The sequence below is a fragment of the Sander lucioperca genome, chromosome 22 (assembly GCF_008315115.2).
Source record: "Sander lucioperca isolate FBNREF2018 chromosome 22, SLUC_FBN_1.2, whole genome shotgun sequence".
Classification (NCBI taxonomy): domain Eukaryota; kingdom Metazoa; phylum Chordata; class Actinopteri; order Perciformes; family Percidae; genus Sander; species Sander lucioperca.
Window position 1 is genome coordinate 6763148 of NC_050194.1, and position 15050 is coordinate 6778197.

The following is a 15050-nucleotide window of genomic DNA, read 5'->3' on the forward strand; positions in this document are numbered from 1 at the left end:
TAAGTCTCTTTGGATGGACACACCTTTTTTCCTTGAAGAACTGGAAATGCTGCTTAACATGTACAGTATATTGACGCAGTTGTTAAAATAAAACCAACTAGATACAAAGCTGTACTGTTTTGTTTTATTAATGCAAATGAGAGGTTATCAACAAGTGGCATCACTAGTTACAGTATGTTTTATGACTGTATGTGAATTGTACAGTATCTTCCAATGAAAAGGACTTCCTTTTTTTTTTTTTTACATTTAAATATTAGGCCTATCCATGTAACTGACACACCTATGGCAGACATTAGCACTGAGCTGCACCGAACCATGTTACCTTGCAAAAAAAAAAGGGTAAAGCAACAGGTTTAATATTGACATACACAACAGGAAACCTTTTTGGTTGGACACTGCACACAGTGTTCTGGTCTGTCCCTGAGTTCACAGGGTCAATTTAATTTCCTGGTTTTAAAATGGATCACAAAATTGACCAGAACTTGCTGTGTGCAAAGTGTCTGAAGATATTTCTGATCTGATCTGAACAGGTTGGCCTGCTCATAAAGGCACTGAGTTGTATACTGAACTCCTCATGAGCCCAGCCGCTCAGTCAGAGCATCTATCAGCTCCTGCTTCTTGGTCCCAGTGGTCCGAACCCCAAACTGCTTACAGGCCTCCTTTAACACGGCCACGGTCAGCTTTCCCAGGGTGCCGTTCTGCATGTGGGCCCGCAGCTCCTCCTCTGGCATCTCAACTTTGGGCTTCTTCTCAGCTCCGCCTCCGGTACCAGCTGCAGGTTCATTCATGGAGAAAGCATTGAGTCAAAAGAAAAATCTGATTTTTACTATAGCACAAAAAAATAATCTAAATCATCAATAAACTTGATCAACACCTTGCAGATGATGTGTATTGGGGCAGAAAAATTCTAACTTACGGTACCAACCGGTGAAAACAACAAAGATACAGTAAAAAAAGCAATTTTCAGTCCATCTAGGATTTCGTTGTAAAACAATTGCGATAAAAGTTGCAATGTCGTTTGTATTTTTGTTGCAATGAAGTTGCGAGAGAGAGTGAAAATTGTAAACTTGTTTCGGGCAGAATAAAACTATTCTGGGCTGAGATTTCCTAGTATTACCAAAAAGGCTCAGGATGCTGCAAATGTTGGTATAATATAAAAAAAAAGGCTGGTGGATTTAAGACTAAAAATAATAATTTATTGAATGAATCACATTTGAACATTCCTGTCAATGTCTTGTTAATCTTTACATTGTTAGTTAATTTCCTATCCTGGGCTGGGACACACATTCATACGGTTTAATAAAGTACTTATTGGACTTTAACTTATCATTGCACTTACAATAACGAGCGTAGCTGTCCTCAATTTAGGTCATCGTGTATGTCTCATCTCTGGTTTTTCCTACATTCACCGTGTGTGTGTTTGTGTGTGTGTGTGTGTGTGTGTGTGTGTGTGTGTGTGTGTGTGTGTGCGTCAGTCGCGGGGGGGGGAACTGAGCTGCAGCCCCGCCCGCTGCAGAGAGCCGACAGGATTGAAACAGCAGCAGCTTTCAGTGACTTTAGAGTGTAAAAACGTTACAGCGTACATTGATGTTAAAATGTGTAGGTTGGCAGGACGGTCTGAAATGTCTTTTGTCTTTTGCTGTACGTTTTGTTGGTAAATGTGAGATGTTTTTCGAGTCACACACGTCTCCTCTTCATATCAGAAATAAGGAAATGAATCCGGCGACGTGCGCGTGTTACGTCATCTCGTTCTCACTCCCACTTGGTCAGTGGCTCTCAGCGTCACACTGATAAAGTCTGGCACGTGGGACTGCTGTGATTGGTTGAAGTCGCGGGAAACTCCGGTTATTGGTCAAATTTGCGGTAAAGTTGCGAGTCGCACTGAATTCACGGCGATTGTTTGAATTTGCGTGAATTGTTTGCGATCGTGACATCGCAAATTCCTGGAGGGACTGACTTTTGCTTTGTTTCTGTTTAAGACTCCAGCTCTGACCTGTTTTGCGTTTGGCAGCTGGTTTGCTATCAGGGTTGTAGTTAAAAGGGTAGACCAGGTCTTTAAACTCCTCAACCAAAGGACCCAGACGGCCGTCAATCTGGTCCACCTTTGGCACTGAGACAGAGACAAAGAAGACAAGAAGTGGTTGTACCGGCCACGAGAGGAACCAGGATCTCTGAATGTTTGTTTGTCTGCATCTTACTGATGAGGTCCTCCATGTCCTCGGGAGCCATCATATCCAGAGCCAAGGCCTCCAGGTTCCTGTAATGCTGCTGGATGACTGGATTCTCAAAAGCATCACTCCTACGTTACATAACAAGGAATGTAAACATGTTACAGACAGAAAACCAATTGAATGACTTTTGTTATGAGCAGACATCACACTCGCCAACTATAGTTTTGTCACCACAGAGTGTCCATACATTCCACAAGATAGTGGTCATATATTAATTATGTAAGTAAGTAGGTATGTCCCCCAGAATAATATTAACAACACACACACACACACACACACACACACACACACACACACACACACACACACACACAGTTTAGGACTACAGAAGCATCTCTAAACCTCTAAAGGCCTTTTTATGGTTGTGCGTCGAATCGACGGCGTACCCCCGCAGACTCCTCTGCGTCTACGCCGGACCCTACGCCGTAGCCTGAGATGCACCACTCGAAAAATGCAACTACACGTCGCAGCGACGCACCTCGCTCGGCCGTGGCTTTGTAGCGTTGCATTTCCCCCGACTCATTTCCTGCGTTTCCTTCTCCATAAACAACATGAAATCAAGGAGAGGGTTAACTTTTCCTGCTACAGATTTCCCACCTTGGTCAGAAAACACAGGGGCGTGACTATGACTCTAGAGTCGCTACTCGCTCCAAAGCTAATCACCGTCACTCTCTCACTTCTCCCTCGCTCTAACACCCACTCCCTACACACATACACACACACATGCCGGCTTGACGTACACACCAGCGCACAAGTATAAACATCAGGCCACTTACGTAGGCTACGGCCAAAGCTCTGTGTGGAGCCTCCGCAGGACCACAAAAAGGCCTTAAGGTCTCTGTAAAGCACCGAACAAGAGCAGCTACCTGTATTTGAAGCGGAGCTTGGAGACGATCTCCTTCATCTTGTCCACCTGTATTTGTGAGGCCACTGGACACTGGGGAGGATCCAGAGTCCGTATGTCGTCAGCGAATGGCAGATAGATGACGTTGAAACCTGAGACAGGCACGAGAGACGACACGTTGCTAACACGCTTTAGCACACTACGATGACGGAGACAATAACATAGTTGCCTATAGGGCTGGGCGATATGGAGAAAATCAAATATCATGATATTTTTGACCAAATACCTTGATATCGATACCGCAACGATATTGTAGTGTTGACTAGTGGTGCTTTCACAAAATATTTACACAATGAGATCTTTGATAAATAATCGTCAGTAATGTGGATATAATGACTAAGTGGGTAAAGGCAAATAATAGAACAGCTAGAACAGTCTGGTAAGTTCAGAAAATGACATCACTTTACTGTAATGAGGCCTTTAAAACCAGGAAAAGACAACACTTATGCCATATTACGATATCCAAAATCTAAGACGATATCTAGTCTCATATCACGATATCGATATAATATTGATATATGACCCAGCTCTAGTTGCCTATGATGCTTAAGACTGTAAACTGATCTGTTTTTTTTTTTTTTTTTTTAAAAAGCTAGAAAAACCAAAAAATACAGGGACAGAAATTGAAAAAACAAATCCCTAAAGTTTGCCTCCTTTGGGGCGGCTGCTACCTCACCCAGTAAGAGCGTGCGCCCCATGATGTCTGAGTCCTGCAGCGGCGCGGGTTCGAATCCGACCTGCTGCCCGTTGCTGCGTGTCATCCCCCATCTCTCTCCCCCTTTCCTGTCTATCCACTGTACTATCCATCCATACAATAAAGGGAAAAGCCCCAAAAATAATCTTCAAAAAAAAAACAACTCAGAACTGAACTCAGCAGTGTATTACCTGGTGGTGTGATCTGTACTTTCCCCTCGTCCACCTCCTCTTTCTGAGGCACCAGGGCAACGAATCGAGGCGGGTAGTTTCGGCGAGCGATGCAGCGGCACAGCGCGAACACGTTCCTCTCGCTACACTTTGTCAACAAGGCAGAGAACAGACACGCGCTGCCTGAGGTGGAAAACACAGGGTATACTGTATTAGAGCTCGGCTCAGAGATGATACTGTAGGACACTTTTGATGACACTGTCCAATGAATTGCGCATTATTAAAAGCCTCATCGTAGAAAAGAACATTTTTTTTTAATTCAAAACTAAAACATTAGCATACATGTTCACAAACAGATCAGACACAGACGGTTCTACCTTTCACCTCGTCCTCCTCAGGGTAGAGGAAAACAGCAGGTCGGATGTGGTGGTGACGTTTGAGCTTCTCCATGGGTTTGAATCCGATCAGAAACATTCCAGGATCGTCAAACTTCTTGATGGCGTCCACCTCGTCCTTCTCCATCACTATCTGCTTCTTACTATACACCTACAGCACCGGAACAAACAAAGAGGGAAAAAAACAGCAACAAAAACACTGATAAATCACTGAAATGTATGTTGATCAGCTTACACTGTAAAGTTTGGATTTCGATATTTCACCAACCACACAAACCAAAATGCGCATATATTTTAGTCTGCTCTTACCTGGGCTTTCTTTATCTCGCTGGGCAGCAGCAGGCTGCCAGTCTGGGTGTGGAAGGTTCGGGTTTTGCTGCGGACTGGCTCGTTGGTTTCCCTGTAAAGTCTGACGGGAGCTTGTTTCCGAGCTGTCACAGCAGTTGCGTAAATTCCCACAGCTACATTTATGCCCTCACCAAGACAAAGGTTCAACCTAACGATGGCAGAGAGGGACGGATGGTGTGAGGAATAGGAGAGGCGTTTGAGGTGATTGAAAAGACACAAAGATGAACCACAAAGGACGAAGAAAGCAAATACACAGAGCAGGGGCTGAGGGGATGACTTTTGGTGCTGAGATTTGTGATGAATAATCATCAGTAATGGGGATTTAATGACTAAGTGGTTAAAGGTAAATAACAGAACTGCGGGAACGGTCTGGTAAGTTCAGAAAATGACATCACTTTACTGAAATTCAGCCTGTAAAACCAGGAAAATACAACACATTTGTCATATTACGATAATACAATATCCAAAATCTAATAAGATATTTAGTGTCATATCGGGCTGCACGATATGAGGAAAATGTCAAATTGCGATTATTTTTGACTGATGTTGCGACTGCGATATGATTCACGATATTGGAGGAAATTATCCATTTTTTGGATCATCATTATCATTTTCATTGAAACACAAATAAAAATGTACTATAGTCATGTGTGGTTTTTGCAAGAATCTGTACCAAACAAAGATGTTTTCCTTTAGTCTGTAGGCCCAGGACGTCTCTGCAGCCCCACAATACTTCATTCAGAATGGTTAGACACATATTTTTTGGATATTTCACTAGTCCATATTGCGATTTCGATAAGATTGTGATTAATTGTGGAGCCCTAGTCTCATGTCGATATAATATTGATATATTGGCCAGCCCTAACAAAGAGCAATAAATGAAAAAGGAAGTGACTAAAGGGCACTAAACTTTGATATGTCTGGAAATGGAAATGTGTCACTCATCTCTACCTGGCCATGGCTCTCTTCCTCTGCTCCTTGGCCCGCACCCTCTTCTGGAGGTCCTCCAGTTTGACACAAGGCTCCAGCTGCAGCCCCAACTCGCTCTCATCCTCAGGTGGACTTACAATGTCACGAAAGAAGGACGCGACGTTGAAGCCGCCCGGTTTCATCAGATGCATTAAATCAATCGTGACACCTAAGAGATAAGGAATCGGACGCATGATTTCCATGACATACAGGCTTAACGTATTAAAAGCTGAAAAACTGCAATAGTGAATGGCTGATTAGAAATGCTGAAGTGAAATGATAGTGTTGGGTATACAGGGTTTTCCCTAGATTTGTGGAAGACTTGGGTGCATGTATTTGGAGTTCCTCCAGCAAGAATGTTTTTTTTTTACTTTTTTCAGTAAAAAAATATGCAATTTCACATCATTTTGAACAAATATTTTTTACCACATCTGTGTACAAAAAGTTGGAAAAGCCAGAGCAGATGATAAATAAACAACACCCAAAAAGCTTAAAGACAAAACTTGCTAAAGAATTCCACTGGGGATCAACTACAACCATTAGATTTGATGCTCTCCACTTTGATTTTACATTCATTCGGCTTAGGTGTTGTGGCCCAAAACAGCTTGGGTGCTGCGCCTTGCCCTGCAGGCAAACAGCAAATTCTCTAAGGGCAACTTTTAGCTTTAATCCATGACAGCATTGCAGATTGTCATGAAAGAAGAGCAGCCTTTGCGTCAGACATACCGGTTTCTTTGAGGTCACTGGCCTTGGTGCGAGCCTGTCGGTCCTTCACGCTGTCACCCCCGTGTGGCTCATCCCTGCAGGTGAAGATCATGAGCCGCTTTTGCGAGAGGCGTAGCTTGATGTCACTGTAGAGGTTGGCGCAGCACCACAGGGCGTCGCCTAGTGACGTCTCGCCGCTGCCCATGGTCTTTGCTGCTAGCTGGGCACCTTTTCCCCCCCGCAGAGCGTCCACATCCTGCACTCGCTTTGCACCTGTGGAAAATAATGGAGCAGACAGACAAATGTAAGAAGACGGATGAGGAAAAACAGAATGAATAGGGGTGTAAGAAAGATATGTTCAACAATTTATAGGGTCACCAATACCGTTTTCCCGCAAATTTATCCAAATACCTGATCAGGAGGACTTTCTCACAGTGCTTAAAGTACTCATATTATGCTCATTTTCAGGTTCATAATTATATTTAGAAGTTATATCAGAATAGGTTTACATGGTTTAATTTTCAAAAAACATATTTTTGTTGTACTGCACATTGCTGCAGCTCCTCTTTTCACCCTGTGTGTTGAGCTCTCTGTTTTAGTTACAGAGTGAGACATCTCACTTCTGTTCCATCTTTGTTGGGAGTCGCACATGCACAGTACCTAGGTAAGTACTACTTAAGGTACTACGTAAGGACTACTAGCCAGTCAGAAGCAGAGTATGAGGGCGTGCCACGCTAGCAGCTAGGCGAGCATTATAACGTGTGTTACAAAGAGACGCATGTTCATCACAGAAGTAAAGGCTGGACTACAACAGAGCTGTTTGGAGCAGTTTGTGAACAGTGTTTTCTGTTGGAGATGGTAAGTCCCTTTGGGGTGGACTTTGGACTTTTTCACTTTGTAAACCTATAACGTGCACAAAAAGATATATAACACAATAAAGGAAAGGGGAAAAGCTAAAAAGCATAATATGAGCACTTTAATAGTAATTGCTAAAATAAACTGCAACATTGCACTGGTGTTTTAAGTGCTCTTATGTTTGTGTGAAATGACATGTATTAACAATAAGAAGTTACAAAGTTGTATATGTTTGATCTGACTGTGCCTACATTTGTGTTTGCGTCACAACAACAGCATTATACAGTAGATGAAGTGCGACCGTGTGTTAGTTTTGAAAAGCGCAGCGTCTCACCGGGTTCATCGAGGTCGTGGTATACGTAGACATGCTTGAAAGAGTTCCTGGGATTTTTGCTCTGCTCTGTGCCGTAGAAAACCAACGCCACCAGGTCCCTGTGACTGTTAATGATCTTACTGGTGTACACACTGCGCACGACCTACAGGGACAGAACACACAGACACTTATTATATTATATCAGAACAAAAACAACTCATTCTGAAGTAGGTAAGCTTATTGGAGGTTTTCAGTTTTTCTTATGATTTTAGTCAAAATAATTGTATATGAAAAAATAAATTGGATGATATACTCCTGAAAAATGCCTTTCCTCTACTATGCTGTCTCAGCCTACACATAATATTTGGGATAATTACAGCACATTGCTTGCAATTCCAACAAAGACGAAGCAAAAGAGACTAAGATAACTGGCCACCTTACCTGCATGGTCATGTCAAAGTTGGAGGGCTCTCCGTCTTCTCCTTTGATGAACATTTCCTTTGAGGCATCCACCAAGAAGACCAAACTGTCCCTCCCTGTAGTCTTGTAATCTCCTACCAAGGACAGAGAGCCTGAGTTGTTGTTGTGTAACTTCAAGGTCTCAGACAATGTCTTACTCTTTGATATCAAATGCTGTTTAATAACAACTTTAAACTCATGTGTTGAATTACACGTTAATAACTACAGTTTATAACACTATAACTGCATGGCATGCAAGCGTAATTGAATCAAAAGTTGTCTCTAGGCCTGTCGCAATATGCAATCAATCAATTAATGGCATGAGAAATAAAAATGAGCTCGATAATTTTTAAATGGAAATTATCGCGGGCGGAAAAATGTCCATTTTATTTATTGTTTTTGATTGTGTTTGGTTTTTATTTCAGTGCATTTTTTTTAAACAGAGACTGAGAGTCAAATTTATTTATTGTTTTTGGGTTGTTTTGTTCATTTATTGTGGATATTTAAAATGTCTTCCAGTTCCAGTGTTAAATATTCTTTAGAAATAAAAGTTTATTGATCTTTGAAAAGGTGTACCTGCATTATTATGCCATTATCATTATATTAGATGAAAATGGTCTCAATTAGAGCTGGGCAATATATCGATATCATGATATGAGACTAGCTATCGTCTTAGATTTTGGATATCGTAATATGACATCTGTATTTAGGCTACATTACAGTAAAGTTATGTCATTTTCTGTTACCAGACTGTTGTAACTGTTCTATTATTTGCCTTTACCCACTTAGTCATTATATCCACATTACTGATGATTATTTATCAAAAATCTCATTGTGTAAATATTTTATGAAAGCACCAATAGTCAACACTACAATATTGTTGCGGCATCGATATTGAGGTATTTGATAAAAAATATTGTGATATTTGATTTTCTCCATATCGCCCAGCCCTAGTCTCAATATTATCGTTTATCGCCATAATTTCTGGGACAATTTATCGTCCAGCTAAATTTGTTATCGTGACAGACCTAGTTGTCTCATACGGTTCCATTAGTGAAATGCAGAAAAGGTGAAATATAAAAATGTGGAAGAATAATCTAGCAGAGAGGCGTAATGACCAAATCAGAGTGACAGATGGTAATTGACAGTCTTGCGTTATTTGCACTTCAGATGAAGTAATGGAGAGGCTTTTATCCCACCTCCAGATTTCTCTCCTTCCTCTTCGTCTTCCTCGTCATCCTCATTCTTGTAGTAGGCATTCCACTCTGCCATTTGTGCTACTTCTGGTCCTGCCAAATGATTCAGCAGGGTCAATAACACACAACAACAGGAAACATAAAGTAGCTTGAACACTGCTGCAACATTTGATGTTTAAACTGTGTAGTTAGGACCATAGCGTTTGGACTGGATTGTCATTTGTAGCAGAAGGCATCTTGCTGTGCATTTGAATTCCGGAGGAGCAGGCCTAGTTATATACATGATCGATACTTAGGTATTGAGTTAATAAAGATAAGTAATGTTAAAACATGTTTAAGCATATTGCCCAGTTTAAAAGTTTATTTAATGGCTTACTGTGCTCCTCCAACACGTTCACAAAATAGGTATGTACTTAAGGTGGTGCTAATTCAGTAAGAGAACAATAATTGTGCAAAGAACAAAGCTATTCGAACCATTAATTATGTTTAATTAATGTATTATGAATATCTAATTAACGTTAACTGAGGTTTCAACTTCACTCAGGCAACGTTTTAGTTAGCAAACGTTAGCTTAGCTTGTAATTAGCCACTTCATTCAATCATATCTTGGGGTCGCTTAGAGAACAAACGTATCTTTCTTATTATGCACACAAGCTATATGGACTAAACACACTAAAACAATAATCTGAAGAGATATACAATTATTGTAGATGCATACAGTCACTTGCCGTGCTCTGCTTTTTCTGCTCACAAGTCCAGACTAATTTCAATGGCTGGCGCGTTCAGGTAAGACGTGGACGAGCACGCTGAAAATCGTACGCAGAACGGCTCGTCGTCTATTTGACTTTTGTCTGCCAATCCCATGGATGTATTAAGAGAACGGCCAATCCTAGTAAAGTAGGCGGGAATTGTTTGTAGAGAGGTTCGACTCCGGAAGACAGGTTCCCGCCCCCCATGCGAAGCACTTTTTTGACAGTCATGTTTTTGTTTACAGTTAGCTAGACCGTGACACAGCAGCTGTCACCCGGCTTTGGGCTATTACTTTTTATATCTATTACGAGATTTACATTTGCTACTATATTTATTACTTTTTTATGTGAAATAGTCTGTAGCCTATGTTTATATAGGTAACGTTACGTTAACAGTTCCACGATAAACTTTTGTTTTCTAGCTAACGTTAGCTAGCCAGTCGGCCAACTCTCGGTGGATGTGAGTCAGCTAACCCTGTACTAAGTTAGCTCCAGTTGTCATTTGGAAGTTATCCCTTTGTGCTACCATGGATCAAACTGACTCTTACCCAGTGAAACTGTACATTTACGACATGTCCAGAGGCATGGCCCGCCAGCTGAGCCCTCTCTTGCTAGGTGAGTTTTTGACGAGCCAATGTTACCTGTTGCGTGGCTTCATCAAAGCCGGAGACAGGGAGCCCGGGCCCGCGAGAGAAACCAGGAGAGAGCGGGGATGTTACTCAGGCCTAAGACATGCCTTTATTTTCTGCCAACTAATTAGACTGGAATAATTATTATGATTTAATTCTGTTTTTTGTTTTTTTTATTAACACAGGAAGACAGCTTGATGGGATATGGTGAGTGCAGCTTCTTATATACTTACCGGTATTTCAGTCTTCTCACTAAATATCCTGTAAACTGTGGTTAACTAATTCCCTTGGTTGGTTTTATTGGAATAAGGTGTTTTGGTATGTTATAGGCACACTGCTATCGTGGTCCATGGAAAGCAGTTCTTCTTTGTGGGAGAAGGCATCAACAATTGTCCACCTGTAAGAATCAGCTTAGTTCTTTTCTCAATTACAAGCAATGTATAAAAACCTTTGCCATTTTTACTCCTGTACAGGGAAATGAAGTAATTGATCAGGACGTGTTTGTCAAAGTGTTTGGTACCAAGACATACTAAGGGGTGTATGTGTGTTGCTTCCTAGGGTGGCACCTCCTTGGGTGAGCCTGACTCCATAGTGGACCTGGGCTCCACTGAGGTGTCTCTGGAAATATTTATGGCGTACCTGTTTTCACTGGCAGAATCCACATACAGGTAAAGGCTCATCACACAGATTTACATCCCACTGAGATCCATCCTGGAGGTCAGGGTGGGTAGGGGCCACTATTAAAAATGTATTCATTTCATACTACTCCATGGATGTAGGCTACAACTTCTTTCTTTTAGAATGTCTTTAAATACATTAATGAGACATCCTCCTAATACTCAATACAGGTGAAAAACACAAACGGTTGTGAGGCAAATTCATTGCTGCTGCACTAACCTCTCAAAAAAATATAATCAAATTATCACCTGGAAATTGCCCCTGGTTTTACCAAGACATATGGGCCTTAGTTCTTTTATTTTGAAATGATATAGACAGAATACCAGCTGAGATCAGTTGCATTGTTTTTTTAAATCAGGGCAGCAGTTTTCAGATTACATTATATGTTTACATAATTGCAAAGGGGTTCTCGACTGTTGTAGAAAGAATTGGCTGATCTTTAATGCAATATCTACATTGCCCATTATCAGCAATCATTCATCCAATGTTTCAAAGGCACATTCTGTTTACTAATCTGATATCATTTTAAAAGGCTAACTGAGAAAACATTGGAGAACCCTTTTGCAATTATGTAAGCACATAATGTCATCTGAAAACTGCTGCCCTGGTTAGAAAAACAATGCAACTGATCTCAGCTGGTATTCTGTCTGTAATGGAGTGGAATAGAAATTTCTAAGTGACCCCAAACTTTTGACCAGTAGTGTATTTGCATAGGCGTCGATTTCGGTGGGGACGGTGGGTACACGTACCTACCAGATTTCGTCATGAGTCATTTTGTACCCACCACTTTTTTTTAAAACCTCGAGCTCAATTTAGTTAAAAAAAAATAAGTCCATAACACATATAATTCTTGAGCGACAGATGCCAAAAAATCCACAACAATCTCTATCCCCACAGGGCCAGCACCGACACAGCCGCTCTGCTGCTGCGCTGGCTGCACGTTTCTCTGTTCACAACACTGCCTGTCGAGGCATTCTGCTTAACGTGAAAAAGCTTAACGTGGTTTAATGTACCTAAACAACGATCAATGATCACCAAATTTCTCATGGCCATATCTTGTAATGAACACTTAAGCCTGTCAAAAGAACTAAACCGAACTCCAACGATTATATATATCTCACATTAGCATCTTCTTCATTGGCGCCTATGGTGAGGAAAAAGCTTGTACCTAAACAATGATCAATGATTAAATTTCTCTCTCATATTGCTCCTCATAACCACTGAAAACTGTCAAAAAAATCAAACCAGAAATGTGGTGATGATTGATCGTTGTTTAGGTACATTAAACCACATTAAGCTTTTTCACGTTATGACTTTTAAACCCCATGAGAACCGTGGGGAGTCAACCCACAGCCGCTCCGCTGCCCTGCTGAAGATGTGAAGCAGAAACGCTTAATGTCAGATAACATCCATAATAATTGGACTTTGGGTTCAATTTTTTGACAGTTTTCAGTGGTTATGAGGAGCAATATGAGAGAGAAATTTGATCATGATTGATCGTTGTTTAGGTACATTAAACCACGTTAAGCTTTTTCCTTACAGTCTCTAATGAAGCAGAAACGCTTAATGTCAGATAACGTCCATAATTATTGGACTTTGGGTTAGATTTTTTGACTGTTTTTAGTGGTTATGAGGAGCAATATGAGAGAGAAATTTGGTGATCATTGTTTACGTACATTAAACCACGTTTTTATTCATTAGTAAGCTACAGGACAGCGTCTTTCAAAACATGACCTGCGCGAAAGAGAAAAAAAAAAAATGAATGCGTCATTGTACCCAGCACTTCTGGAAATGTACTTCCGAATGCGTCTCTGTCCCCAGCACATTTCAAACCAAACTGACGCCCATGTGTATTTGTATAGTTTTTTAAACATTATTTTGAATCCTCTGTACACGTATTTAAAGTCTCACACTTCTCAGTTCTTTCTGTTATCTCTCACAAAAATGCCTCTATCTATCTTGTCTTTTGCTGCTACGCACCCAACCTTCTCCACCCTATATGACCTCTCGGTCTTCTCTCTAAATGTATGTCTCTGTCTCCTCCTCTTCTCTCTCTTCTTCCTCATCTGGGTGCACAGAGTTGACACGTACAACTTGTTTGAGCACAACTGCAACACTTTCAGCAACGAGGTGGCTCAGTTCCTCACGGGCAAAAAGATCCCGTCGTACATTACAGACCTTCCATCTGAAGTACTATCCACGTAAGTCAACAAGCGCCATGAAGCTGTTCTTACATCACCAATGCTCTTATAATTTTTCTCTGTGTCTTTATCTCTGTATTTGTAGTTAAACTGCATCTTTGCATATGCAACTTTTGAACAATTTTGGCGTCCATCTTTGCAAGTTCTGTACGGTAATTAGCTTCACATTTGGCTCCTGTCACTTAGTTTATGTGGACTTGGATTCTGTTCAGGTAGTGGAGATAGTTGCTTAAGTGCTGTCAGGTGTTCTACACTGGCAGCCAAACCACATTGTAACACCAGAAATGGCCGTTGAGCACACTTTGTGTTCATTTTGAGAACACTTTTTCAAGCTAGGGGAGCCAAGGAAATGCTACATGCACCAACTCAAATAAAAGTAGGAGAGGCAAGTTGGAAAAACAAAATAGGTATAGGGAAATAGTAGATTGCATCACTTCCCTCCCCCCCCCCCCCAAAAAAAAAAGCCTGAGATGTAGTGAACATCCCAGATTGATGATGTCTTGTGTGAGAAGATGTGATGGTGGATTTTCCCACTCATACACCGCATGTACCTCCCTGAATTCACTGAGACATATTGCATTGCCGCGCATCACAACATTTATGAAATATTAATATTACGGAACAATGGCGTGCAATAGTACTGAAGTAAAATTTAAATTGTAGTTATTGTGAACTGAAAGTTTTGTCTGTTATTTGCTATTTCTAGATCTCTCTCCCTGTGTGTGTTGTTCTGAGTTGAAAGGCGGTGGTGTTGTTGTGCTCAATTGTATATTTTCCCCCGTCCTCACATTGTTTAGACTATCTTTAGGCCGTTTTTTTTTTTTTTTGGCAATCTCGGTGTAACAGTACTGTCTGCTGTGTTTCCTCTTTAGGCCTTTTGGCCAGGCTCTCCGTCCCTTACTGGATTCCATCGTCATAAATCCTGGAGGCAACAACATAACTGGACAGCGATAGAAAGGGCTGGGCACGTTCATTTAAGAAAAATACTTTCACTTAAGGGTTTAGGTAAGCGTGGGACACAACAACTGCCACCAGCCAGACCCTGATCACACCTGTGCTATAAGTCCTGTCTGTTCATATTCTGCATATTCTACACATCTGAGGTTTTAAGGTGTTTCCAGCCACTGAGGCCAGGGGACTAAAAAGTAGATTTCTTTTCTGGGTGATAAATAGTATGCAGCCACAAGTTTGTATTCATAAAGTAAGAGTACTTCCCCGTGTTTAACCAAATAATTATATATCCTCCAGATCTTACATTGATTTTTGATAGGCTGAATTTATTCTTTTCTGCACTGGTACTCTTAAGAGGCTTTTTAAATATATGAATAATAATCATGCTTTACCACGGTGCTTCTTATGATAGGCTACTATAAAGTACGTTACAATTAGATGATCAGTACACAACTTCATAATATATATTTTGGCCAAGTTATGCCTCATTCTGTACTTGTAATGTGTTAACTAAATAGGGCTGGGTATCGTTCAAAAATATTCAATACCGATACCAATTCCGTGACTTCGATACCGATTACTAAAAGATAATTTTTCAGTACA

General features: G+C 41.0%; 2 protein-coding genes across 5 annotated transcripts; one reads left to right on the forward strand and one right to left on the reverse strand.

Annotated features, from left to right (window-relative positions):
- Nucleotides 1-525: 525 nt before the first annotated feature.
- xrcc6 (X-ray repair complementing defective repair in Chinese hamster cells 6) lies at nucleotides 526-10100 on the reverse strand. Of its 3 annotated transcripts, none has more exons than XM_031297925.2 (13): nucleotides 9958-10100; nucleotides 9243-9332; nucleotides 8026-8138; nucleotides 7606-7747; nucleotides 6438-6689; nucleotides 5694-5880; nucleotides 4704-4890; nucleotides 4377-4545; nucleotides 4021-4182; nucleotides 3098-3227; nucleotides 2199-2299; nucleotides 1994-2110; nucleotides 526-772 (listed from the first exon to the last, which is right to left on the reverse strand). In XM_031297925.2, the coding sequence occupies exons 2-13, from the start codon at nucleotides 9313-9315 to the stop codon at nucleotides 573-575; spliced, it is 1833 nt and encodes a 610-aa protein (XP_031153785.1). In that variant the 5' UTR covers nucleotides 9316-9332; nucleotides 9958-10100; the 3' UTR covers nucleotides 526-572. The 3 variants fall into 3 exon arrangements, with proteins under 3 accessions (XP_031153785.1, XP_031153786.1, XP_035853529.1); XM_031297926.2 differs by having other exon boundaries at nucleotides 9968-10092; XM_035997636.1 differs by having other exon boundaries at nucleotides 9243-9336; nucleotides 9969-10086.
- Nucleotides 10101-10183: 83 nt separating this feature from the next.
- Nucleotides 10184-15050, forward strand: desi1b (desumoylating isopeptidase 1b). Of its 2 annotated transcripts, none has more exons than XM_031297923.2 (6): nucleotides 10184-10603; nucleotides 10803-10824; nucleotides 10947-11016; nucleotides 11176-11285; nucleotides 13374-13496; nucleotides 14369-15049. In XM_031297923.2, exons 1-6 carry the CDS (start codon nucleotides 10516-10518, stop codon nucleotides 14448-14450), a joined length of 495 nt encoding a protein of 164 aa, XP_031153783.1. In that variant the 5' UTR covers nucleotides 10184-10515; the 3' UTR covers nucleotides 14451-15049. The 2 variants fall into 2 exon arrangements, with proteins under 2 accessions (XP_031153783.1, XP_031153784.1); XM_031297924.2 differs by having other exon boundaries at nucleotides 10499-10603; nucleotides 10928-11016; nucleotides 14369-15050.